Source organism: Phytophthora parasitica (assembly GCF_000247585.1).
Source record: "Phytophthora parasitica INRA-310 unplaced genomic scaffold supercont2.16, whole genome shotgun sequence".
Classification (NCBI taxonomy): Eukaryota; Oomycota; class Peronosporomycetes; order Peronosporales; family Peronosporaceae; genus Phytophthora; species Phytophthora nicotianae.
The window spans coordinates 69668-95638 of NW_008649002.1; the positions used below are offsets into that span (position 1 = coordinate 69668).

The 25971-nt window shown below is 47.2% G+C and overlaps 9 protein-coding genes across 9 annotated transcripts; 7 read left to right on the forward strand and 2 right to left on the reverse strand.

Moving 5' to 3' along the window:
* The first annotated feature begins 2192 nt into the window (after nt 1–2192).
* PPTG_08708 (hypothetical protein) lies at nt 2193–4220 on the forward strand. Its single transcript, XM_008903422.1, has 3 exons — nt 2193–2905; nt 2972–3045; nt 3150–4220. The coding sequence occupies exons 1-3, from the start codon at nt 2671–2673 to the stop codon at nt 3993–3995; spliced, it is 1155 nt and encodes a 384-aa protein (XP_008901670.1). The 5' UTR covers nt 2193–2670; the 3' UTR covers nt 3996–4220.
* Nucleotides 4221–4878: 658 nt separating this feature from the next.
* Nucleotides 4879–5195, forward strand: PPTG_08709 (hypothetical protein; the record flags this gene model as incomplete). Its single annotated transcript, XM_008903423.1, has 2 exons — nt 4879–4947; nt 5004–5195. The coding sequence occupies 2 exons, from the start codon at nt 4879–4881 to the stop codon at nt 5193–5195; spliced, it is 261 nt and encodes an 86-aa protein (XP_008901671.1).
* Nucleotides 5196–5978: 783 nt separating this feature from the next.
* Nucleotides 5979–6341, forward strand: PPTG_22377 (hypothetical protein; the record flags this gene model as incomplete). Its single annotated transcript, XM_008903787.1, has 1 exon — nt 5979–6341. The coding sequence occupies one exon, from the start codon at nt 5979–5981 to the stop codon at nt 6339–6341; it is 363 nt and encodes a 120-aa protein (XP_008902035.1).
* A 1781-nt stretch (nt 6342–8122) lies between these two features.
* PPTG_08711 (hypothetical protein) lies at nt 8123–9936 on the forward strand (the record flags this gene model as incomplete). The annotated part of the gene is made up of 3 exons (XM_008903424.1): nt 8123–8276; nt 8396–8665; nt 8876–9936. The coding sequence occupies 3 exons, from the start codon at nt 8123–8125 to the stop codon at nt 9934–9936; spliced, it is 1485 nt and encodes a 494-aa protein (XP_008901672.1).
* Nucleotides 9937–11470: 1534 nt separating this feature from the next.
* Nucleotides 11471–14086, forward strand: PPTG_08712 (hypothetical protein; the record flags this gene model as incomplete). Its single annotated transcript, XM_008903425.1, has 5 exons — nt 11471–12148; nt 12217–12407; nt 12487–13155; nt 13225–13293; nt 13357–14086. The coding sequence occupies 5 exons, from the start codon at nt 11471–11473 to the stop codon at nt 14084–14086; spliced, it is 2337 nt and encodes a 778-aa protein (XP_008901673.1).
* Nucleotides 14087–15087: 1001 nt separating this feature from the next.
* On the reverse strand, nt 15088–15507 carry PPTG_08713 (hypothetical protein; the record flags this gene model as incomplete). Its single annotated transcript, XM_008903426.1, has 1 exon — nt 15088–15507. One exon carries the CDS (start codon nt 15505–15507, stop codon nt 15088–15090), a length of 420 nt encoding a protein of 139 aa, XP_008901674.1.
* A 272-nt stretch (nt 15508–15779) lies between these two features.
* On the forward strand, nt 15780–16247 carry PPTG_22378 (hypothetical protein; the record flags this gene model as incomplete). Its single annotated transcript, XM_008903788.1, has 2 exons — nt 15780–15879; nt 16216–16247. 2 exons carry the CDS (start codon nt 15780–15782, stop codon nt 16245–16247), a joined length of 132 nt encoding a protein of 43 aa, XP_008902036.1.
* Nucleotides 16248–16942: 695 nt separating this feature from the next.
* Nucleotides 16943–19488, forward strand: PPTG_22379 (hypothetical protein; the record flags this gene model as incomplete). Its single annotated transcript, XM_008903789.1, has 5 exons — nt 16943–17569; nt 17638–17828; nt 17900–18568; nt 18636–18704; nt 18771–19488. 5 exons carry the CDS (start codon nt 16943–16945, stop codon nt 19486–19488), a joined length of 2274 nt encoding a protein of 757 aa, XP_008902037.1.
* Nucleotides 19489–22092: 2604 nt separating this feature from the next.
* On the reverse strand, nt 22093–24264 carry PPTG_22380 (hypothetical protein; the record flags this gene model as incomplete). The annotated part of the gene is made up of 7 exons (XM_008903790.1): nt 22093–22123; nt 22745–22766; nt 23158–23252; nt 23381–23405; nt 23571–23834; nt 23992–24182; nt 24257–24264. 7 exons carry the CDS (start codon nt 24262–24264, stop codon nt 22093–22095), a joined length of 636 nt encoding a protein of 211 aa, XP_008902038.1.
* Between the last annotated feature and the right edge of the window lie 1707 nt (nt 24265–25971).

Sequence of the window (25971 nt, forward strand, 5' to 3'; positions counted from 1 at the left end):
TGCCAGATCTGTCGTCGTGCAATGTGTGCCAAGTGCAGCGTTGTCAAGAAGATGACTGTGGACGTGTCGAGCACTGGAGCAGTGAAGCAATGCACGCTCCGATTCTGTTTGAACTGCCTGATGGAAGCCAAGGAGAAATCCGTCTGGGAGATGGCGCTCAGTGGAGTGGAAACGGCGTCGGAGACCTCATCTGCCTCCGGCTCAGGATATCGATAGGGAAAAAATGTTGATTAGCCTGAATATATATCAAACCGTCGAAGTGAACCTGTTCAAAGTTCCCGAAGCATTTCATTTTCACCACGTTGATATACCTACGCTTGATATTGACCGATTTGACAACATCGGATCTCAAACGTACAGTATGATACCACCACATTGACATGTGAGTCAGCATTTTTTTCCTCGTACTTTTACGTACATGGACTAAGTACAAGATGATTGTACGCTATATCATCGATAAACGTTGATTGGAAGTTGCTTCGCTGTACTACGACTTATTGTTGCGGTTTGGAGCAAACAAGTACATATCTGGCATCGTTCAGATTCACGAAAAGCGCCGTAATCCGATCGATGCGCTATGCAAAGGAGTCGTAATTTTTTTGTTCTTTAGATGGAGTGGATGCCTGGTGACGGTGACGCGCAGAAGATTCAAATACTCAAGGTGACCAGCGAAGTCTTCTCCACGAGCAATTGAGCTGGGTTGCTTCAATCACAGGAGGAATGGCAGGAAACTGATGAACAGCACAACCTAAAGAGCCTACTGGGAGACGATTACCTTGCCAACTTGATAAAGCCAAGATCAGTCAGGTTGAGACCGAAAGTGACACCACTCACTGAGTAGCTCCCGAAAATTAGTATCCTACGTATTCAGATATTGCCCAGTAAACGTGGTAGCGTTCATCAGAATGTCGACGAATACTTCAACGAGCGGTACTCACTAGAAGCTTATCAATAAATTAGCATGTTAGATTATATCGTAGGCTATGATTCGTAGCGAGTTCTGCATTACAATCCGACTGCGATGGACATTCAAACGTCGGTGAAGTCCACGGTGAATGAATGGGCCTCCAGTTTTTAAGGGAAAAGTTTCTGCGAGATACAAACGGTATTCTGTTTCGTGATCAGATGATGCTGCTCGATTCGAGCCTCGACTACATTAATCAAGGTCTTCGATCACAACAACCCACGCTTTTTAGTCATGCTTCAGTATTTCTCAACTCCTCTCGGATATAGAGCCTCGTTGAAAGATTAGATCACCCCAGAGAGCCTCACTCTTTTGGTACGAAAACGCGTTCGAATATTATTCTTCATAGGTAAAGCTTCCAGAAATTATGACGTTAACGCCGAACTTTGCTCTACGAGAAGTTCCCAGCGCTCTGCTTAGTCAATGCATTGTAAAAAGGTCTCTTGACAAGTAGCTTATCTCGGTGGTGCCTCCTTTTTTGCGGTGAGTTCAACATGAGCACTGAACATGACATAGTGACGCATGGCGACCACATCGTTTCGCATCAAGGTACTGTAATTGTCACGACTTATCGACAGGTAGCCTGGATTCAAGGCCCTTGAAGCGACGACTTCAACCGCGAGGCTTACAAATTCGCGTTACCAACGTAAGGTACAATGCAATGGAGTGCTACGAACTTGAGTTTCGTCCGCCGTCTGGGACATTGCTTTCTTCTCTCGAACATCGAGCAACGAGGTCAGCATAGTGTAGTCGGCCCAGCTGCTTCATGTCGACATAGTTGCTAGGAGCGGAAAGGCATACAAGTGCGTACATGAACTAAATCAGCTGTAAGAACATATACCAAGGCGCATCTACCATCGCAGCCAAACAGCGAGCGATACAGGCGAGAGCTACAAGGTGAAAGTTCCGCCGAGGCAGAAAGCACGTCCAATCTTCCGCCGAGTCGATGAAAGTCCAACGTGTACTGTATCATGAGCCCCGCTTCGTCACTTTGAGCACGTCGCACAGTGCTGCGACCTCTACATCAACTTTCGTACCGTGTGGTCCCGACTACTTGAAGTTTCAGTGTCTGCGCACACACAAACGGGCCATTTTCACAGTCTCGACCAATAGCAAACGTCAAAAATGGACATTACAATTGTAAGCGCGACTTTTTCGCGCATATTCCGCTGTCACCTTTGATTTTGGGACGCACGCCACGTCCTAGTTTTCGTCTATCCTTCCCACCGATTTCATCATACCAATGCTACTTCAGTCGCCTTAGAGCTGCAGTACAAGTACATGTAGTCATTTAGCACGATAATCTATGCCGAAAGTAGGTAATCTGTTTCTTGTCACTGCTACCGGTTTGTACACCAACCTTAAACTCCGGCGACCTTGACCTTGACCTGCTGGTTGCGGTGGGCTCTGCAACTCAACGACTCAGTTGGCTTTGCTCTGGTCGCGTTCGGATTTGTGGCTCGCGGCTGTCCGCACGCAGAACTGCAAGCGTACGAGCAGCAAAAAGCGAGTCTCTGTGCCCCCGAACAGTCTTTGCTGGCTCTCGGTACCAGATGGAAGTGCTGCCTACAAGTCGTGTGTTCGTCGTGGTAGAGAGGCCCAGATAGGCGGGGCCTAGTCGCGTCGTGGCCTCTCCATTCAGGAATTCTCCCCCACGCTCTTGCATCTCGTCGTCGAGATCAGCAACAGCGTACAGACTTGACGACATGGTCATGCAGACGCTCTCGCGCGCCCTTATGGGTCTCGCGCTGCTCAACGGTGTTGCGCAGGGATTTAACGTCTACGTGTACAACAAGTGCGATGAGAGCATGACGCTGGCTCACGTGACGCCCAACGGCGTGCAGACCGAGCAGGTGGCCTCTGGCGGCTCCACTACCAAGACCATCGCTCCCGGCTCAGCCTCGCACGTGTTCAAGTGGGGCACGGGCGCCCAGGCTACCTGTACGTGACTTAACTACCGATACAGGCAACACGTACCGACAGATTCTAATTATTTTTGTGTTACAGTGGCCGAGTTCTCGGGTGAAATGGGCATGTGCTGGTACGACATCAGCATCATCCCTACCGGCCCCAAGAGTGGCGTACGTATTTACCACTTTAATCCCCGTTTTCGCTGTTCGAAAAGGGTCCTCTCCCCCACCAATTTATGCTAACGTAATGTAAATCTCGTGTTGATGACGTGCAGCCCGAGTATTGCCCGAGTCTTCAGGCTTGCAAGGACCTCACGGGCGGCGTTGGCTTCAACAAGCCCATGCAGATCACCCCGCACACTCAGGACGGCGGACGCTGCGTTGAGCTGACGTGCATGGCGGACGGGTGTAACGATGCCTACCAGTTCCCCAAGGACGACACCAAGACGCACACGTGTCCTCTGTCCACGGACTTCGACCTGACGTTCTGCCCTGGTGGCTCAGGCGGCTCCACGCAGGCTCCTACGCAGGCTCCAACTCAGGCGCCTACGCCGTCTCCTACGCCGACTCCGACGCCGTCACCCACGCCCACTCCTACTCCGACCCCGACGCCTACGCCGGAAGAGGAACAGCAGCAGGAGCAACAGGAGCAGCAGGAGCAGCAGTCGGCTTCTGCTGGTTCGGCCGGTCAGAAGCAGGACCAGAACGTGGACCAGAAGTCCAAGTCCGGCTCTGGATCGGACACTGAGGCTGGTGTCACCAAACTGCGCAAGGTCAACGCCGAGAGCGTGCAGAGCTCCACGGCGCAGCAGACTACGCAAACAACTGAGACAACGGACAGTGCCACTCAACAGATTGGACAGACTCCTGCTGCCGCGTCGAAGGAAGACGAGGTGCAGAAGATCAACAATCAGGCCTCGGAAGGCAGCAGTAACAGTATTCCGTGGGTTGTGCTTTGTATCGGTGGGTTTGTCGGAATGGTGGCCGCTGCTGCCATCGTTGTTGTGCGCAAGAAGAAGAGAGCGCTCGAGGAGCTGGAGACCAAGACTCCGGTCTCTACGACGGCTCATGGCGCGCTCGCTACGTTCCGCACGCCCCGCGACAACGTCAGCGTGCTCTAAGCATGCAGAGCTGCAGTTTTGGATGTGGGCATACACACTTTTTTATCTGTAGATACGGTAGCTAGCTAGTCGCGCGAAGTGGAAGCGCTCCAAGTGGCTAGCGACGAGAGAAGACGGATTTTTGATCATACAAACCTTGTGTGTGTGTGTGCGTCTTTTGTTGTTCGACTTATAGTGATATCGTTATAATAATTGCTATGTAATCGTAGTAATAGTCAAGTTAACCAGGTACAGCAAAATCGGAGCTTCGATACTACTGTATTAGTACTACGTAGAAGTATCCAACTACTAGGAGTTTGAGTAGGACGATCAAATTATGACGTGAAGGACCATTTTACTGGACAAGGTGCGAGAAATACAACAAATCACTGACCAGCACAATGGCAAATGACAAACACAAAGTCAAGTTATTTTTGCACACTAAAACTGCACAAATCACAAGAAGTTTTTAGTGACTACAAGATTTTCTGAAGAAACACATACGTCTTATAAGTCAACACAAACTGTAAAAAACGTAGCCAATCACCAGTCCTTAGAATTATGTTTTGGCCAATCATCGACCGGATCACCAAGTGGTGTTGTAAGTGCAACCACTGGCTGACTGTAGGCGTCCAGGCTCCCTCCGTCACTTTGAAAAAAACTCCTACCCACCCTCTCGCTACGCGCAACTTTCACCACCCTGCCAAGCAGTCATACCTGGACGCTATTCTGTAGCGGCATTTCCCACGAAGATGCCGCGCCGCTGTTGCAGGGGTTGAAGATGTGGAAGACTGTCAAGAGTCAGCTGATGTCATGCACCACCTGCAGCGGTAGCGCGCCGCACCCAATGCGTTACAAGCTACTACCCTGTGCTTGCTAGAACTGCAAGGCGGCGGCACCGTACATGCCGTGCGCATGGCGCATGAAACTACTGGTGTGCCAGGAGACCAGCAGCGTTGACATCTACGAGCTGGTGAGCATCACTCTCGAGCGCGAACCCCGGCGAAGGTGTTCGTCACGCCCTCGCAGCGCGAGTTCATCAAGGAGCTCGCCCGCGAGAACCTGACGCCCGTGCGCATTCGCAACGCGCTGGGGCGCAAGTTCGGCATGCGTCCCTCCGCTTTATCGTCCCTACGCACCGTGCAAAACATTGTGCACCACTACCGTCGTACCCAGCTCGGTGGAACCGCCACGCGCAAGAAGATCTTGGAGGCTGTTTAGTGCTCCGCATTTAGTGGGCGTGAAGGCGAGAACGACGCCTTCACGTTCACTAATGATTACGATGGCTGCGGCCTGCAGAAGGTAGGCAACGGGTCAGATGGACAGCCGTTTTTGGTGGGTATGCCCACCAAGGCGCTGCTTCGTAACGCCGTACGTGATGGGGGTACCTTTGTGCTGCATTTTGACGCAACCTTCAAGCTGAACTGCGTCGGGTACCCGGTGTTCGTGTGAGGCATGACAGATGCCTCGAGGACTTTCCACTTGCTAGCGCTATTCATCTCGTCGCAAATACAAGAAGAGCACTATACGACGGCGCTGGTAGCCTTGAGACGGATGTTTGGTCGAGTGAACGGCGTGGAAATGCCTGTACAGTACGTTATGGGCGACGCAGACAAGGCCCAGTTCAATGCGTTTCGCCAAGTCTTTGTTGACAGCACATTCGACTACCTAATGTGCTACTACCATGTCGTTGCGAAGCTCCGAGAGAAAACACGCGGGCTGGACTCCAAGAACGCCGTGCTAGTCTTTCGAGGGGTCTACGATCTTCACTTTGCGCTAAATGCAGCAGAATACTCAAAACGACAGGTCGCAATGCTTGAAGAGTGGGATAGGACCGTGGAAATCCAAACCTTCAGCTCCTAAGTAAAGACCCAATGGCTACAAGGTGCGTTCACGAAGTGGCAGTGCTATCACACTCCTGTTGGTTATGCTACGACTAACAACCCGGTTGAACAATTCAACTGGGCTCTAAAAAGAGACTACACGCACCACAGACAACTGAAGATGGGGCTGTTGCTGACGCAGCTTCTGGCATGCTGCAGCCATCGGTCGATGGCACTTCCTGTCTTCTCGCTTCGCCCGAAGAGCTCATCGACACTGCAAACACGCACCACGAATCTCCGCCGGCGTGATCTTCTGCTGGACAACGTCGTAACGCGCAGCAGCATCTCGTTTGTGCTTAGCGATGCTGACCCCGATCTTGTCCACGTGCGTGCTGTCGCCCCCAATCGGCAGTTCGTCCCGGAGAGCAACACCTCACGCGAAGATGTCGCCATTACCGCCCAGTTTGGCGTTCACTATTCGCGGATGGAGATCGAAGGCCAACCGAGCAGTGGCTGGCCTGTAAACCTCAGTCGCGGAGCGTAGTTGACGAGGCTAGAGATGAAATCCTGATCAATAGGAAACGCCACACTAAATGGGGTCGTCCGCAAAAGGTCGAGTCTGCGTTGGAGCGTATGTAAAACATCCCCGTATCCGGTAGGTTCAATAAGCCTCGCTACTAAGAGTTGCCTTTTGTATTGCATTCCGATGAATATAACTACACAAACACTGGGCCAAACACAAAACAACAACGGTATCAGAATCAATAGTAATGTATATGAGCACCAAAATATCCGTTCCATCACTATAGAAGGTCTTGTAGCCGCCGTTGCCCTTTGCATTGCCTTCAACAAGCTTCTGCACCTGCCATCCATCCCCGCAGGCGTATTGACCTAACGTACGCTCTCGCTGTGACGCTTCCAACGTTGTCGAAGTCGCTTATACCACTCTATTGTGACTGGAGCAGCATACGTGACGCCCTGCCGGGTTGATGCTGACCAACACGGGTGACACGAGCCGCGAATTCAACTGGAAGCCCTGGAGAAACGTCTTGAGCAGCCTACCGGCACGCGTGGGGGTTTGGGGGCTGTCTCTGCAGGCTCTGTCCAGGCCGAGGGTCTTTCGCTAGGCTTCTCGCCATCCCCTTGCTCCTTCGGTTCTTTGATTGTGGCGCACTGCTCCCTTTACAGTGTGTGGGACACACCATGGTCATTGATTGGCTGCTAAAAATTGAGATGCTTGTCTCACTGTTGCTGCACTGTTGCTGTAATCGGATTTTGCTGTGTTTAGGATATTTTGTCATTTTACTGAAGATTTTTCAAAGGTGTTTTAAAAAGCAGCATCTTAATTTCGTCCTACGAGGTGCGATAAAATTAGTATGACATTGCGGTTTGGAAACACTGTAATCACAATACCACAAAACTGATGCAACAGTACGGAGGGGTGTCCCATTTGTGATGAAGCCAACTATGCAGACGAGAGAATTTAACGTTCATTTTTGCGTTATTTCACTGCCGGACTTGCAGACGGACAGAGCTCCAGCAGTCATCAGGATCGAAGAGCATGGCGCCAATAATGTTGTTGACAACGATTTTCTTAGCCTCAAGTTCGATCGGTTTATCTGTGTGACACAGACTGTGTCTAGATGTGACAATGTGTTATCACGACTCGGATGCTCAAAAAGGATAGGCGATTCTCTACTCGAATCAGATTTTTGCACCTACACTAGACCCACAAGTGAACGGGTTCGTGGTGTCTTCGCAAAGTTATCTGCTTCGGAAGGGAAGCTGAAATAGTGCATGAGCCTTGCTTTCTTTCGTTTATCGTTGGTTGATCTCGTCCGTATCGGATACAAATCTTTTGCAAGTCACTAAAACGGTTTTTAAGCTCAGGGTCGGTTTTGGCAACTTTTAAGATATTGTGCATGACGTCATGCCCTACTTCAAAGCTGCTCTGACGTTATTGGCATCTTGATAAGCAGGTCACAAAGTCTCTTGTGATAACTCAGAACGGCCGTCTAACGAAATAGACAGCCAAAACACCAGGGCATGGGTAAGAATCGACGATCGAACTGCTACATTATCGTCAAAATGCAACCGAGGTTGTATTTCTCGAATTTAGCGATTGTGATTGGCTCCCGTCACAGTACCGACAAGAAATCTTGCCGATACTGCGACGTTAGCTAACGTAGCCGTATTCTCTGCAACTACCGTTGCATCCACAGTTTGATTTGGGCTTAGGGAATGTAACCCAAGCCAATAACGAAACTCACATGTTTTGGTTTGGGTTGCACGCGACTTTTCGTACTGACTTTATTTACCATAACAATGGAGCAGTCGAGGTACAAGTCTGCCTTGGTGGCGTTCATGTCGTTCAAGGACGGCGTTAACTACTCAGCGGACATGAACTTCAGTGAACAAGCTCGGCTAAATATTACCCCCGAGCAACTCTGCAGATGGATGAATCACCGTGCATACGGAAGTGAGCAACCTACGAAAGACATGAAGCCAACACACGCTCGCTCATCTATTCTAGAGTTTTACAAGAAAGCCATTTCGTCGTTTATACCGCGTCTTACTATTCCATGGGACAACGTGAAGGCAACCCTACTCGTTCTGAGGCCATCAACCAACTCATTAAGACGGTGAAGCGCTTCGAAGTCCGTCGTGAGGGAGTCCTGTCCAGTGCTAGACGGCCTATTGAATACGACGAGTTCCGAGACTTGTTGACCTTCGTGCAAAACGATGGCAAACAGACCCAGCACTACAAGATCAACAGCGTGTTTACACTTCAGTGGCATTTAATAGCCCGGGTTGACGACATGATGAAGCTGAGATTTGAGAACATCTCGCCTAACGTTCAAAACCCCGGTACATTACTGTGCCAGATGAGATGGTCAAAGAATATTTCTGACGAACGAGATGCCCCTCAACAGATATTGGTAGGAAGTGTGGACCCACTTTTGTGCGCTCTACTCAATCTCGCTGTCTACTTGGAGTCATCGTGCTGTTCTATCAAGTCAGAGTTTGTAATTGAAAACCCTACGGACGGCCACCGCGTTGTATGTAAATTTCTTTAAGACATATTGGATGGACCTCGCTTCCGCAAGCTCAAGAAAGGGAATTTAGGTACTCACAGTCTTCGGAAAGGCGCAGCAACCTATGGTAGTCGAAGTGGTGTGTCAAAGGACTATATCAACCGTCGGGGTCGATGGCGCACGCGTAAATCTGTTGTTGATGTTTACATTGACAATACACTACCCTATCCTGATGCAATGGCAGCGGCCACACTGACGGGTCCACTAGGGCCTTGTTTCTACTTTGAAAAACCTGGAGTGCGGTGTGTTACGACAACGCTTTTGGTTGACAAGATCGCGAAGTGTATCAAGGGTCTAATGGGGGAAAGTGTTGCTAAAACACTCGGACTAGTGCTGTTGTGGGCGGCCTTAGAGCCCAAAAGTAGCTATGACTACGAACTTCTTCCCGAAAACCTACGACATCAAATTATTCAAGCATACCAAGATAAAGGAGGCAATTCGTCTGTGAATCCTGTTCATCGAGTTCCGTTTCATGTGGTCGGTGAAGGTGGGGGGCTTCACCTTGTTGAAGTGAGGGATTTTGCCTGTGACTCTGAAGCTGGGCACAGTTCTACCGTGGCAGACGCCACGACTGCTCGCAAAGACTTTGCAGCAATGCATTCGCAGTTCTTTGGTGTTAAGCGATACATCGGCGAGGTAATGAGCGAGGTGATGCATTTGCGAACTGAGATACAACGCGAGCTCCATACAATAAAGGCGAGCGTGAACAAGATTGCAGTGCAGCCGGTGATACGCCAAATACTGGGTAGCAGAGTTGACGCCACAGGTGAACGCGAGCTAAACCCACCGCGAATCCAACGCGCTACTGTTAAACTCTCGAAAAGACCCAAGGATTTATTTGAACTGTGGCATGAGTACGAGTTTGGATACGCTGGAGTGAAGCCAGCACGAGACTTTACATCAGTCAAAAGGAGTGCCAACAAATTTGCGCACAGTCGTCGTAAGGTGTTCTGGGATGAGTTGCTGGACTTGCACAAGCAGGGTTCACAAGTGACGCTGCTATTGACAAGATATATGCTAAGTACGGGTGGCAGCTTTCAGTGACTAAAATACTGAAAGCACTTCAGACAGCTAGGAAAAACGGTGGACACGGTCTGTCTTAGCATGTGTCACTTAATAACGAATGTGATTAATTTATGTGAGATTGCATTATCCAATCAAATCACTGGTAGCTCACTTGGTTGCACAAAATGTCGACACCCCGACAGTAAACTATGTACGCGCCCCCTAAAAACTTCTCACGGGGACACCGTTGAAGACTCAGTTTATCCAGATTTGTTGATTAAAGGCTGGAAACGAATTGAATGCACCTGTAATCACTGAAAAGTTGTTGGAAGCTAACCGTGATCACGGTTCTCTGGACCAGTTCGGGCGCCGACTGTACGATTGGGCAAGCAGGAACGTCTTGTCGGAAGATTTTGCGGGAAGATAGAATAACTGTCAATATCACTTCCATATTTTCACAGTATCGTTTCAATCTAACAAAAGTGTATCCTTAGAGGGCATTATACACGCTAAACAGCTTGATACGGTCTCGAAGATTGGTAAACCTTATTACAGGTCGGCAACGATTTTGGTCCAAGTCCGCCAATACAGTAACAAAAAATAAAGTAACTGTTGGTGTTTGTGTAAAGCAAATGAATATTGTCTATGCCGCTTTTTTGTAATATATTAAAATCTATAGAAGTCGGTATTCTTGAAGTAGTAGTCTGGTCCCGACAACAAAATCAAACCACAGGAGTGCAACAAGAGGCGAGCCATACTTTAGACAGCAGTACTTGGACAGTATTAGGCTAAAACCTGATATTTTGTCTGCGTATACTTGAACGTTTTATTGGATATCTCGATTTCTGTAAAGCCAAGTTCGCATTAACAGTTCACACGGCGTCAGAGCACTGTTTTCGCGAAAGTACATTATTAAGAGTTCCCTAGTTGAGTCTAACTGCGTCAGCATCGCGTGGTATCGGTTGAAATACGCTCGCAACCACTCCATACGTGGAAAGACAATGTAAAGCTCGATTCATATTATGCTCAGGGGTTCTTTTATCTATTTTATTTCCAATAATTGGGTCATTTTTACTGTATTGGAATCGGTCGGTTCAATAATAATATGATTTTCGCTGGGCCCAATAATTTATTGAATTGCAATATATGTTTACAACCCCACCGTCGTCGAAAAGGGACTGTGCTACAGTAAAGCAAGTGCAATACGAAGAGGGACGCGTGATTCTCGCCTTTGCTTTCTCCCATTCGTCGACGAAGCTATTCGTTGTCGTTTCCTAGCTTGATTTTGAAGACTGTCGTTCGTATCCTCCTCAGTCGTGTTTTACTATGATCCTGCTTTTTCGTACCGGAGCATAGAAAACTTATACTTCCAGGTTGTCTCACACCAATTGAGCCGATTTACACTGTTCTTTTATTCCAGTGCTCCATGGCAGTATATATTAGTAAGGAAAAGGGACATTTTCAAGTCGAAAATAATCACTCTCCAAATTCCTATTCAAAAGAAATAAAAACTACTAATTTAGGCTAAGAATGGAACCTACTACTGCTAGCTTATTATTATCTCATCCTCTCGATGGAGTCTTCCATGCCAAGAATCGAGAAGTCTACGAAGGAGACGCAGCCTGTGGATACAGGAGATCGAGATGTGTTTCCATCAGAAGGCGAAGGTGCCTTGCGTCGAAAGTCTCTGCTGAACAAGGCGAACGGATCCCCAAACAAAGTATATCCCGGGCTAGAAGACAACACCCTCGAAAAGAAGTCGAGCAAGTACGTGAAATCTGAGATGCAGTCCAATATCACACCAAGAGCACGTCAGAATGCAAACTACATAGTGTTACTTGGAATGGTTGCAGTGGTACTGACGTGTCTGTGCTGGACGCTTTGGTTGATCCTGCTTAACGTTGCGCCGAACAACACGGTCAACCATATCATGGATACTTCAACTTTTGACTATGGTTCCTTTTGGTTAATGGTTGACCCACCGATGTCACTGATGATTACAGCGACGCTTGGTCTCGTCTTGGTAGCTGTCGGCTACCTCGGTGTGTTTATCAAGCTAATTTCTTGTCGTCAGGGCCCGAAACAAGCGTATTTGGTTCACCAGGTACCCGATTCAGCCGATTTTATGAAGACAATTGGAAAAGCTCTGGATGATGCGGCTACCAGACCTAAAAGAGGAAAAACCACTTCTGCCATCGTAAAATTCGCTGCAGCACTTGCTCGAGAGGACAGCACAGAAAGGAAAATAAGTGTACGTGTTCTTACATCAGGAAGTGCTATTTGCGAATCGCTTTGATTCACTTTCGTCCTGATTTTTAGAAACTACTGATGAAGTTTGGTGATCTGACTCTGGAGACTTTCCTACTTTATCAGATGCTCGAGTCTGGGTCCCCTGCTGTGCTTATTGCAGTTTTCACGGTCGTCGTGGCCTCCAACGCGCTAATCTGCGCTCTCATGATGTTCATTCCCTACGACCGAGCACCACGGGCAGAAACGTTTATTGACATTCTGTACGCACTGCATTATCATTTATTACCGTATTATACGTGTATTTTCTAACATTATTGTGTTCTTTATGTTTATCTGGAGATTTGACTTTTTGATTGCCATCGCTTGTCCGATGCTTACGATTGTTTACTGCCTCTCCACTTTTACGTTTGATCGCGAGAAATTTGCTATTAATCTTCAAGTGTTTCCAGCTGGATGGTTTGAGCAAAGTGCCAGCGTTGTAGCTGACCCCGTTCAGACCGCAGTGATCTACAAAAGTCTCAAATCATTACGAATCACGTCTACTTTGGATTTCTTTTCTCGCATGGGTATTAATGGAACTCTCTGCTTCAGACTTCGACATGTAGTAGAGCTCATCCATAACTCCAAGAAACAGCAGAGCAGCGTGTACCCGAAACGCAGTCGCGTTGGTGCTGCTGGTCTCTTGGTTTTTACAGCGTTTCTGATAGTTTTCGTTGAAGAGAGCATGCGGACGTCTTCGTTGGCATGTAAGCCACACCCTGAGTGTGTAGTGAATGCACGGCGGTGGATAATTGTGGGAAATGGATCACTGACACAATGTCCATGCCTCACAATGATCGACCGCGAGATCACTCCAAAGACGTACGCCGAGTGGGAGACACCGACGAATGTGACGGAGAAGTTGGCTAATCTAGCTGCAACGGGAGATCTCCAGACTATTCAGATTACGAATCGCTACCTTGCCGAACTTCCAGGGCTACTACGACGCTGTAAAAATCTTAAACGCTTGTAAGTTCTTTTTCTTATGTGATCCATGCGAAGCGGATACGTAACTTGTTTCTGCGACGAGTTTATCAGATCACTCGAGTACACGCATACACAAGAGCTACCTGAGTGGATTAAGGAGTTCACCGAGCTAGAATATTTGTAAGTACCGAAATGCCAAGTGCCTGTGCATAATTACTGAATATTTTGCTGATATGTTTTTAGACATTTGGAAAGCAAGTTTACCAGCCCAATGACAGTTCTACCTGATGATATGTTCGATGACATGACGTCCCTTACGTTCATGCACCTTGCAGCGTTCATGACAATGACTAAGCTGCCGTCGTTTGGAGGACTCAAGAACCTCCGATCACTCACATTAGCGTGTTTCCTGTCTATGGTCGAGTTGCCAACATTTGACAGTCTCCAAAATCTAGAGCGGTTAGTACTGGCATCCATGCCAGCGATGGACAGTCTTCCGGACCTTTCGGCTGTTACTGATCTCAAGTCGTTCGCAGTGTCGGATCGAGGTGCTTGGTGCTGCAATGGATTTATTGGTACTTGTGATCTGGATGATCGTAAATGTGGAGTAGTGCACCCAGTATGGGGGAATCCCGCTGTGAGCTGCTTAGGGTCTGATCGGAATGAGAAAATAGCCACCGCTACAACACTTCAACTGGCCGGCAAGTTCTCGTCCACCATATGTGGACCTGTACTCGAAGCTGGAGTCCTTGAGGGCCCACCGACTGAGAATCTTATGGCTCCATGCAACGGGACAATGTATCGACAATGTCCAAGAGCTGACAATGTCGAATCCATGTGCTACAACGCTCGGTTCATGGGGATTGCATGTACTACAAACCCGTACCCGATTGAAATGCGACGTCGTCAAATTGCCCAAGGAATTGGAGACTCATGTAATCCTCAAATTGAGGCGTGGCTAGGCTGCAAGTAGATACATGCAACAACAATAACTCGCCTATTGTAAACACCCAAAATTATCTGGATTTTATTTTTGGTATTCACAGTTTTAGGAGGCGAGTCATTCTAACCCAAAACTACTGTGGCTTGCCATACCCAATATAATGGGGTTTCCTTCTGATATTAGATACACGTGATTTTTGCTCGTATCGGAAGCAAGATCCTTAATTTAATCAAGTATCTCATGCCTTGATATCTCATTCCCTAGCACAACTCATGCAAAACTCGTGAATGTTGCTTGTGACGGCCAAGTGCAACATCATCGATAAATTACGGAAGATAAAAGTAATTTATTTCTGGTGAATGTCTTCCGAAGCTACGCTCAACAAGCAGGATGGAAATTCGTAGAGAAAGGGGTAATACACATATTTGCCCATTAGCTGTAACCCGCTTGTATCTTGGTTTATCATAGTCCGCCATAAGCTCTCTCTCTCTCGACGTTAAAATGCATGTTGATATGGTTACAACTGAGTGTACATCGAGAAATTTACAACATAGTATCTGTACGTTGTCGCAAACCAGAACACAAATACTTGGACAGCTTTTTTTCATGGAACCATATGCTTCTATTCAGTCTGGGTTTCAATTCCATTGGAGACAAGTGCGAAGCAACATCTACATGTGCAAAATAACTGTAATCCAAGTAGTGTTTTCAGCTCTACTCATTCTTGCTGAATGAAAATTTGTCCAAAACAACCGACAAAGGTATATCCTTTGAGGAGTTTGTCTATACATAATTAAATGCACAAACAAAATATTTATAAAATATTTATTTGGTGTGCTACAGGTCTGCGAAGTACATTACCCGTGGAAATTTACTCTTACTGCAAGTAGTTCTTGTCAATACTCGACAGGAACACATTTCAAGTTGTTGCTAGGACTGCAGCAATACCAACAGTAAGATAGAATGAAAATTAGAGCTGCTCCGTGTCAAACACTAGTATTTCTTATCATGTAAGAAAACTGAGCTAGACACTACAGCGGCCACGCCTTCTCGAGGTGGTCTTCATAGCGTTCGTCGCTGAATGGGACCTCGGCATTGCCAAAGTTGGCACTGTCGTTTAAAGCAGCACGAGCTGCATCAGTGAGTTGCTCCCACATGATCAAATCCTGGTACTCGCCATCCCACTCCGCTAATTTCAAGAACGGAAAGCTCGAGGAAGGTAGCGCGTCAAAGCGGGGAGACGTGTTGGAGCCGTATACAGTAGTGCGGTTGAATCTGGTCCCTACTATACCGTACCCTGCAAAATTGGAAGGCCATATTTTAGTCTCCTTGTTGTACCACGTGTCAGACTTGGACATGGAGACTCCGACAATCTTAGGTGTCTCCAAGTCGAGGTTGTCAATCCATACAACAACGTTCTTCCAGTCATGGCGTCTCGTGGGGAAATCCATCCAAAAGCCTTTCGGAAAGTACCAAGCGTACAGTATCGCCCACAGGTCCTTGTAGCACCCCGCCCGACCGTAAACCTGGGAGCCTTTAATAGCAAATTTGCAGGCGTCGTTCCCTTTCGTCCACTTGAGTCCGCCAGTGACTTCACCGACAGCATTTACAACAGGTACGGCACGCAAAGGCGTTCTGAATTGTACAGCTGGGGCTTGTACTTGACGGCAGTCTTTTCAGAAATCGTAACAGGCTTGGGTTGAGGAAAAGGTTGGATCTTGTCATGATCGACCGTCGCACTAGCACAAACAACCAGAACAACAAAAACTGTCGCGATAAGAGCTCGTGGATTCATCTCGGCCGGGAGAATCAAAAAATGAACTGTGAGTGGCACTGGAATGATAGCTGCCCGATACTTTCTGAATGCATAGTGTTTTATTATTGGTATACTAACTTTTTTTTTTACTTGTTTCCATGTATTATGATGATACGAGTTGAGATGGGATGTCCCGCAATCTTTGTCCAATCTCAAGAGTCCTGAGCATGCTTCCTACAACGTACATTTTGGCGAAAGTTAACAAACGTACTCGAGCTCTTGTTTTTTTTTAATCTGATACTTCTACTGGATAGATTTTTTAAGAAGTAGGTCTGATGTTGGAGTTGGTGCTTTGCATTACGGGACCATTGAGTGCTCATGGCCACCGACTACTTGACATCAGGCGGCAGCGTGCGAGAAACTAGCATGATGTAGGTGCGACGTGGTACATCGGTACATCTCTCATCTTACATATCAGCATTTAGGTGCACTCGTCCTGTTACGTGCTCGCACTCAGAGATGGGAAAAATCGTATTGCGATTGTAAAAGTGAGAGTGACTGTTTATGGCAATAATTGATTGGCGGCTCAACACAACCATCAAAATTGATTCTAGATATTGACCATCATGCAGAGTAAAGCCATTCGTCACCATAATCTATGACCTGTCGTTTGAATTGTGTCAATGCGATTTCAAGCAGTATCTTCACTATTTTTTTTTTAAAAGTTGCACACTTTTCTGGGTACGTTTGATCACTGTGCACATAATCATTAGAACGAAATAGCAGCGTCGATGATCGAGCACATACAGCTTTCGACAATCTCTTTCTGGGAGGTTTTTAGGTATTGCATAATTGATTGTCTTTCTGTAAAATGTATCATCAATAAACAACCCACAGCTCTGCCTCGTAGCCGTGGATCTCGATTACAATTTGCTGCCTCTTGATCAGTAGCAACCTTCGACAACTAAGACTGAACCTTTCCGTTGCAGTGATCGCGGGACAGACCAAATTTGGCCTGACAGACTATGAATAGGCTCGGCAAAGAACCTTGTCGTCGCATAAATAGCTCTGGAACAAGCACTCATTAGCACAGTGCCAACTCAGAATCCATATTTACTCAAGGTGACACCATGCAGTCGTTCCGCACTCTTCCGCCTGACGAAGACGGTGGACGCGAGGTATTCGACGGTCCTCTACAGCAGAAACACCAATCGAATATCACGCCTGCACCCCCTCAAAAGATCTACCCAGGAGACGCTCCCGTGAAAAAGACAACTTTGAACTCGAATTCTGTCAAACCTCACCAAAATGTCGGTCATCCTGGAAAGAAAGTCATGTTGTTCCAAGCGATGCTCGCGGTAGCGGTGTGCATTTGTCTTGGGTGGACACTGTGGCTTATCTTGTTGAACGTGGCGCCCAATGACACAGTGAACCGAGTCATGAACACGGAAACCTTCGACTACGGATCGTTCTGGCTGATGGTAGATCCGTCGAAAACTATGGTGGGATTCGCCACGTTTGGGCTCTCAGTTGTGGCGCTAGGATACCTGGGTGTCTTCGTTAAATTGCTTATAACTCTCCGCAGTTCAAAGCAATTGTATCTAGTTCATCAACTCACAAACAAGAACTTTAAAGAGAAAGTTGGGAAAGCTTTGCACGATGCCACTGACCAGCGGACCGGGAGCAGAGTGACGTCGGCTACGGCCCAGTTGGCTTTAAGCCTCACCCGTGAAGACAGTTCTGCTCGAAAACGCATCGTACGTTGATTATATTAGTTGTGAGGTATTCGACGATATTCTGGCTAACTAATGGATTTCTCGTACAGAAATTACTGATGAAATTTGGAGATTTGGCACTGGAAACGCTACTGCTTTATCAGATGCTCGAAGGCGGCTCACCAGCACCTCTAATTGCCATATTTACAGTCGTAGTCGCAACAAACGCACTAGCCTGTGCATTGATGATGTTCGTGCCGCACGAACGAGCCCCACTCGCCGAAACGCTTATCGACATCTTGTAAGTACCATAACTTTTGAAGAATATTTAAGTGATTTTGACGCTTTCTTTTTTTTTTTTCTAATCCGTAGATTTGACTTTCTCATCATTGTGGGTTGCCCCATGCTCGTCGTTCTGTATTGTTTATCCAGTTTCACGTTCGACCGTGCCAAGTTTGCGATTAATCTGGAGATTTTCCCTCCTGGCTGGTTCGAACAAGGAGCGAGTGTGATTGCTGATGCCGAACAAACTGCAGTGATTTATGAAAGTCTGAAGTCACTACGGATAATGACTCCTCTCAACTTTTTTACTCGAATTGGAGTGAACTTGACGCTGTGTTTTCGACTTTGGCATCTAGTGGATCTCCTCCGCGACTATTCCAGGCAAAACAGCAGCGTATACCCCAAGAAACATCGTTTAGGAGCGGCTTTCCTCACCGTATTCGCCATTCTGCTGGTGGTGTTTGTGGAAGAAAGCATGCGAACGTCCTCCCTAGCATGCCAGCCACACCAAGAATGTGTCGTGAATGCGCGTCGATGGACGATTCTGGAGACTGGATCTCTTACACAGTGCCCCTGCTTAATGCTGATTGACCGTGATACAGCCCCCAAGACGTATGCTGAGTGGGAGAATCCAGCGAATGTGACGGATAAAGTCGCTCAATTAGCATCAATGGGCGATCTTCAGACGCTTCAATTGACTAACCGCTACTTGGGGGTTCTGCCCGATGAGCTCCGACGTTGCAAAGGCTTGAGACACCTGTATGAATTATTGTGTGGTGAGTACAGTAACGTAAAAATATTCTTACGTGTTTGTTGTTCTTGACAGATCGCTGGAATATACCCATACTCAAATGTTTCCAGCTTGGATCAAGGAATTCACCAAGCTCGAATATCTGTAAATTTACATAAACCTAGCTTTTGCTTAACCCTTAAAAATTGATACTGACAAACTAATGAACAGACATGTGGAAAGCAAGTTTACAAGTCCAGTGGTGGTTTTACCAGACGATATGTTTGACGACATGTCGGTGCTCACCTTCATCCATTTCGCCGCGTTTATTCCAATGACCAAACTTCCCTCGTTGGATGGTCTCACGAATCTCAAGTCACTCACACTGGCCGTCTTTCTCTTACTTGAAGAGGTGCCTGACTTTGATCGTCTTGGTAACCTCGAGCGGCTCGTTCTCGCTTCAATGCCAGCAATGTTAAGTCTGCCTGACTTTTCGCCTGCTACACATCTTAAGTCATTCGCGGCGTCGGATCGTGGAGCTTGGTGCTGTAATGGATTTTTAGGAGACTGCAATCTGGAAGACTCAAAGTGCGGTGTCCATCCAGTGTGGGGAAGCCCAGCGGTGTCTTGTTTGGCTTCCAATCGCACGGATAAAATCGCAACCACGGCGACACTTTCTGCGGTGGAAAAGTTTAGTATAACGACGTGTGGTCCAGCACTGCAAACTGGAGTTCTTGAGGGCCCTCCGACTCCAGAGCTCATGGCACCATGCAATGGAACTATGTACCGGCAATGCGGAAATACGGAGGCCATGTGCTACAATGCTCGCTTCATGGGAATAGCGTGCACGACAAACCGATTTCCCATTGAGATGCGACGGCGACAAATTGCTCAAAGAGTCGGAGAACCGTGCGACCCAGATATTGAGGCGTGGCTCGGGTGCAAGTAAATACTATTTTATCCTAGCTAGAAGAGCTATATGGATAGCCTCACACAGGTTAATTTGTTAGAAGACAGTTTCCAGCTACTTTCAGATCACATCATAGCACACAGCATTAAATAATTTGGTGGCACACACTATCTCGCTCAGCGCGTTTCAAACAGACCTAACGTCAGTCTAAGAGAGACCCGTGTATCACAACTCATAATGCGATAAATACTCCAATCTTGGCTCAAAAGGCCAATTGAGGTACATTACAGCATTGAAGTCGTGGATTTAGCTTTTCTGAAACGGCTTGGAAGGACCAGTGAGTAAAACCCAACGCCACTTCCTCCACAATAAACTAGACATCAATATCTTAACAGTGTGCTTGTAAATCCATGCGAAAAAAAATTACGAAAATGTGGATCCAAGTAGACAAATATTTTGCAGACCGACGTTCGACAGAGATAGTTCATACATTTAAGCATGCATCAACAAGTTCAAGGCTCCATATGAAGTTTTATCCAAAAATGAATCGCAGACTCAAACGGGTCATGGTCGTGTAATGAGCTGGGGTCCTCCGCTCTTCGAGGTTGAACACTTGGTCTACTGCGTTAAGCCCAAAGTCCGATAGGCCGTCGGTTGGCAAGCTCGCCTTCCGCGCCAGCGTCCACCCAGCTGGCGGACCACCTATTTTATTTATCGTTCAGTTCGTTCGTCCAGTCAACCAGACTCTGTCCAACTACAATCTCGATGTCCTCTTGGTGTACTTCGATGTCCGAGCCGTAGCAATCGCCCACTTAGTCACGTCCAGGACTTACATCTCAGGCGCCCACTCTATAACAATGCAACCTTCAGCAGACTCACAAGAACGCAGATCCAACCTCGCCCGCTCACTCGTCCGTCGGTTCCTGCCAAAAGCACACTTCAATCGCCGTCTTCAAGCGTCCACTGTGGTCGTCCAGTTCGTCAACCGCTCGTCCGCCCGTCCAGTATCGCTTGTCGGTCTCCAGCTGACACACAAGTCCGCCAAGCCCGTCCAGCCGTCTGTGGGCCTCGAGGCTGACACACAGGTCCGCCGAGTCCTTGTCCGTCCAGTTGTCCAGTCAGTCGATGTTGGCGTTGCACACCAGCACCACTTACGCTCCGTCCGGCAATTTTCAAAGTGAGAACTCTCGAGCTCTGGTGGCGCGAGTCATGAGGCTGTCTGTACCCATAGTATCCTCTCTACGGAAGTGGTGACCGTGAGCAGTTGCTGTCGCCACCGTCTTCTTTCTTTGCCGGCTGCTGTCTCCGCCGAGTTCGGTCATATACGCATGCGTGCTGTCGGTGCTGTCCGAAGTATGTACCAACCTGTTACACATGTATCGCGGTCCGAACAGGAGGAAAAACGCACACGACATTCTTGAGGGTCCACAACATACAATCATTAATACAAGTAAGGCATCCAACCGCCTGAAAAAACTTTATCGTCACACTTGTTGCTCACATTTCTGTGGGACTTAATCTTGATTGCTGAAGCCGCATTTTTAATCGTATGGGTGCCTGGGAAATGCAGTCTGATCCAACGACATACCGGCACACGCGTTTGTACTATTACTAATTGACGTTCACGAGAGAGGCGTGATGTCCGCGAATGTTAAAATAGAGAAATTGTCGTAACTACTCAGATCGTGACAGTGATAGCAAGACAAGATAAAGCCCATTATCTCAATTGAACGAGTTGTGATACATTTTCTGTTCGAGCTGTGTAGGTGATGGCGGACAATATGTCCTTGCGGAACTAGTTGAAATGGTGGTAGTCAGCTATATTTTGTTTGTAGTCTAGTTTGGAATGAGCCTAAGCCTTCCGCTGTCTTTGCGGTAATCCCTTGGCAAATCAGTACTCCGTCTCGCTTGCTTCCGTCGCTGTATCAGTCTCGACAGCAACCAAGGATGGATATCAAGTCTTAACGGATACGGTGGACCAAAATCGTTCGGGCCCTCACTTACATGTTCCTCCATTGGACATGCAATTGCGTCGTTAGGTCTTCGCTGCCATTGCCTGCGCCCCCAACAAAACTAGTAGCCCGCTATTATATTCGTGTTTAGTTGCATGCAGCTGCTAACTGCCGAATGACTGTACAATCTGAATGGATAAGTTGTGAGTGAGTCCATCAACTGAAAACTGTGCAGAGCAGTTATCGAGGTCGTAGTGAGTCGACACGGCAAAAGTAACCTTAGAAGCACTTAGTACGCTATCAGCTTTTGTCCTGTTCTCTTCGTTCTGTAATTTATCCTCACTCTATTTTGAGACCTTAGTGAAAATAAGTAAAATGCACAACTTAACCTTGTAGCCATCTCTATTTTGATCTATAAACAAAAAACCGAATACCCCGTCTAATCGTTTCAGGGAGTGAGATTCGAAGCACCACAAGGGAACAGCTCTGCACATATTGTTACATAGTAGTAATATATCGGAAAACCGGATCCTCAGAAAAAAAGTTCAGAGAATTTATGAGGAAGAAAAACACTTCCAAGTATGATCGCATAAAGAAAAAAATCGCACTGGTTTACATAACCAAAACCTGAAAATCGGAAGTAAAGTCCAGAAACATCAAAACGAAATGAAAAAGATCACTAATAAGCATCTCAATTTGCTTCAGGCTCCAGGTGTTCCGGGCTATCGTTAGAAACGTGTTAGCGTCTGGCGCACCCTTGAGATCAAACATCTCACAGACACCAAAGTCAGGACCGACTATCACGAACGCGCGCTTCATGTCCTTCAGCGAAGAATTTTTATCCATCTCTTCGTTCAGCCGGCGCAGTCTTTCTTCCTTGACCTTTTCCTCGCTTCGAATCGTGAATAATAGCCACAATCGTCTCGGGCTTATTTGGCATATCCTGACCCTTGCCATCAGCTTCACTTTTACTTGGGAACGCTTAACACGTGGTCACTGCGTCGATGAAAGGGAGGAACGGGTAGTCGGGGTACCAGTAAGTGTCTTTCCCAAGCGTGATCAAGCAAGGATAGCACGATGCCTCATCTTCGCCACTGCAAACAACCCTGGGCACCCGAATCTCGATTTTCTCGTATCCCCGTACCTTCAACACAATGGGTTTACGTTTTACGAATGCCCCACGAACTGCGTTGTGAAACAATAGTTTGTATGCGGCGCCATGGAAGCCGAATAGTTGTACACCAACTCAAACGCTTGAGTATTTTCCACGGAACAACAATCGCTCACTACACGCCGCTTAAGCAAGTCTGTAGTAGGTCACGCTCAGAAGAAAGTTCAAATACACTCGATGGAAGCTGGCACTTCCTGTAAAGTCTTGTCGCCGAGTATATTGAGCTTGTCGACTAGCTGTCAAAAATGAAACTCAGAAAACTAAAACATGTACTTGGACTTGCTCCCCACACTACCATCACTAGCGTCCTATTGATGGTGTTCAACTCATACTTCAACATGTACCAGCTTGAGTAGACGAACAGTTGTTGTAGATAACAGCAGGCAGTTCTGATAAGCGACTTTGACTTAACAAAAGACGCTCAGCTTCAACACCACTTCTCGCTGAGCCACATCTGCATGGCTGACTGCAACCACATGATGCTGGTAAACGTTACTGTCGCACTCGACTGCATTGCGTGGGCTCGGTTGGGCTTTCAAACCAAGACCCACTACAACGTTCTCTTTTTTTTTTTACAGAACTCACGCAAACTCCCACCACTGTAGAAATACTGTTTCTTAACAAGTTTTGGCCATGGTGTGTTCTGCCGCTTGATCTTGCGCAGACCAGCTTCGATAACCCTGTTCTTTAACTTCCCGTACTGCGTAGGTCAGCATCACGCCACGCCGGCAATACCACAATGCGTGAGCTGCCGTCATGTTTTGGAATATACTGGCACGGTATAGCAAGAAAATGAAAAGGAACCTACTCGTTCTTCGCGTCCTCGGCTTCATCTTGATTAGGCCCATCGACCAAAACAAATGTACCATCAGCTTGGCGACGGACGGTCATGATATCAATCAATGAAAGATTTGTAATTCGAGAGTACGATTCTTGGCCATAAAAAGCACCACCACGTTCTTAAGTTCTACTGTTTTCAAGCAGCGAATGATAAGCACCTTTCTCTTTTCGAAACACGCGGTAGAACGGAAGCAGCATAAGAAAGCAGGACTTTCCTACACTTGGTGAGCCTACTATCACAACGCGATCCTCGCCGAACAACAGTTTCTTGATTACCTTCCAGAACACCACTTGTTCCATCCGAACGAAATAGTATGGTGGGAATTCGCCGAATCCCTTCCAGATCTTGTGCACGGTAGGTGTCATCACAATTGGGTCGACACTCTGTCGCGTTGTAGACAGACTGTCGAGTCGAAACTCGTCTTCAAGCAAGGACAAGGGTATGAACTCGGTCAGCGTCTTCGGCAGGAAAAGTTTTAATTTCTCCAAAACCTTAGCAATTTCATCATCTGCTGGACGCTTTGACCCGACATCCAGGGCCGGAACCACCACCAGTACGTGAACTACGTACGTCCTCACCGAGCGATACGCCAGGCCCAAAAAGTTCTGGTCTGCTTAGCTTCCACGACCCACGCATGCGCAAATATGACGAAGTATCGATTTTGCTTTGAAGCAACATGTCCAGGTTTTCGTTGTGCGGCAACCAGGCGTCGCTCTTCTTCACCAGGAAGAGCTTCAGGTTGGTAGCAGCACACTTGATGTTAGTCTGACTAGTCAATTCATTTACCGTTTTGCCTTCGTCAATTTCCACCGAGAATGCTATTCCCGCCCCACCAAAGAATACTTCACCATCTTTCTTCGATCCAGATTCTGGAATGAGGAAGAAGGAAGAGAGGATTTCCCGTTCGTATTTAAGATCAAATGAAGGAGTGACAATTTAACTTCCAGACGGGATTTGGGCTGGTAGTGCAGAGTAAAAACACAATATGATCTAGTATATCGTCTGCGATTTCCACTGAAAACATTTTTTATAGCATAACATTTGCCTAACCAGCGATGGGAAACATCCAGAAAGAGGTGATATCTTTCGTTCCCGGAAAATCACTCATCGAATTCTTTTCTCCATTTCTCGCAGATATTTCCAACCAAGTCATATTTTGAAAGATGGAAAAATCTTGGTCTGGGACCTTCCATCAGACTTGTTCTAAGCTGAGTGTTGGCTTAGTTCGGCTTTTTTTTGGTAACCATTTCTACATAGCGCGAGGCCAGGTTTGAAGTCGCACATTGTTAGTAGTCATGACAGAGTTGATTAGGGAGAACAGTACATAACATATCTATTGCTCTGTCTTGGCCTTATCGCTGTACAAATACAAACAGAGAGAGTTTCTGTCTCTTTTTGGCGCAACGGAAGATACGGGAATGTCCAAATAGTAGATGTTCATCTCACAATCAAGTTTAGCATCAAATCACTGGCTCAGTTTGCAAGACCGTCGTCGATGGTGCACCAGGACCCCTTACTCACGTTTCTTGTGACTATTTTGCCGCTGTGTTTTTGAGAGGGTTTGTGAAAGCCGATGCTGCACATCAGGGCCAGAATCACCAGGACCTAAACCGCAGAATGAGAAAACGGATTGCCAACTTAAGGGATTCGTGGACGAAGAAAATGGAGTGCGAGACAGAGAAAGAGGCTTTAAAGTCGACACCAACGCTATGGAGCTGGTTTTCAAAAAGTCCCAAAGTATCGACGCCACGAAGGCAAAGTTGCTGTTCAGTACGGTACCATTTTTTTATTCCGTAACTTGGAAGAGTTTTATATAGAAGAACACACGCCAGCAACCTGCTGTAATGCCCGGGATTCAAACTCGATCTTACCCAGGTGAGAGCTCAATCGGGGAAGATAATTAATATTCCCAGTGTAGAAAACCGGCACCAATCAAACGAAAAGACTAGGCGAAGAGGATTAAGAACTTCGCAATGTAGCGCACCTGGTTAGCAAGTGTTCCGCACATCGTTATGCGAAACAAGTTGAAAACGTGCTATCATTCCTCAAAAAGCACCCTGATGATGGACTTCGCGTCATTGAGATGCTGTTTCGTAGACTTGGCGATTACCTACTGCTCATGTTCGCGAGCACGATGGGTTTCGTGACCGCTACCATGTCGTAGGAGCATAAGAACCCATATCAAGATGCGGGCGCTTTAATACCTTTCCTTGTTGGTTAGTGTATTTGAACCGAATTTAGAATTGGCTTGTGACTTACGAAGTATCGATCGACGGCTGGAGATGGAATCTGCTGTGCGGAGGATTTTTTTTTAGTGAAGACCATTTGCCGTTTACCATAGTAACGATGTAAATTTTGGATACCGCAAATCACCGCGACCATGCAGCGTCGTAAAAAAAAGTAGAAACCAAGTCAAAATGTAAAAAAGACTCTGTCGTGCAACTGTGGAGCAGCTTGCTCTCAGCAGATTCCAGACTTGGCTACACGGCCGTTGTCCGTTGCTAACGGACAACAAGAAGCTAACGGAAGCACAGCGGTTAGATAGCGAAAGGTCGCAC

What these genes read in the sequence shown, in the direction of transcription:
- PPTG_08708 (XM_008903422.1), top strand. Translation starts at nt 2,671, where the DNA reads ATGGTCATGCAGACGCTCTCGCGCGCCCTTATGGGTCTCGCGCTGCTC. An exon ending in CACGGGCGCCCAGGCTACCT is followed by an intron (nt 2,906 to 2,971) that starts GTACGTGACTTA and finishes TTTGTGTTACAG; the next exon opens with TGGCCGAGTTCTCGGGTGAA. An exon ending in CTACCGGCCCCAAGAGTGGC is followed by an intron (nt 3,046 to 3,149) that starts GTACGTATTTAC and finishes GATGACGTGCAG; the next exon opens with CCCGAGTATTGCCCGAGTCT.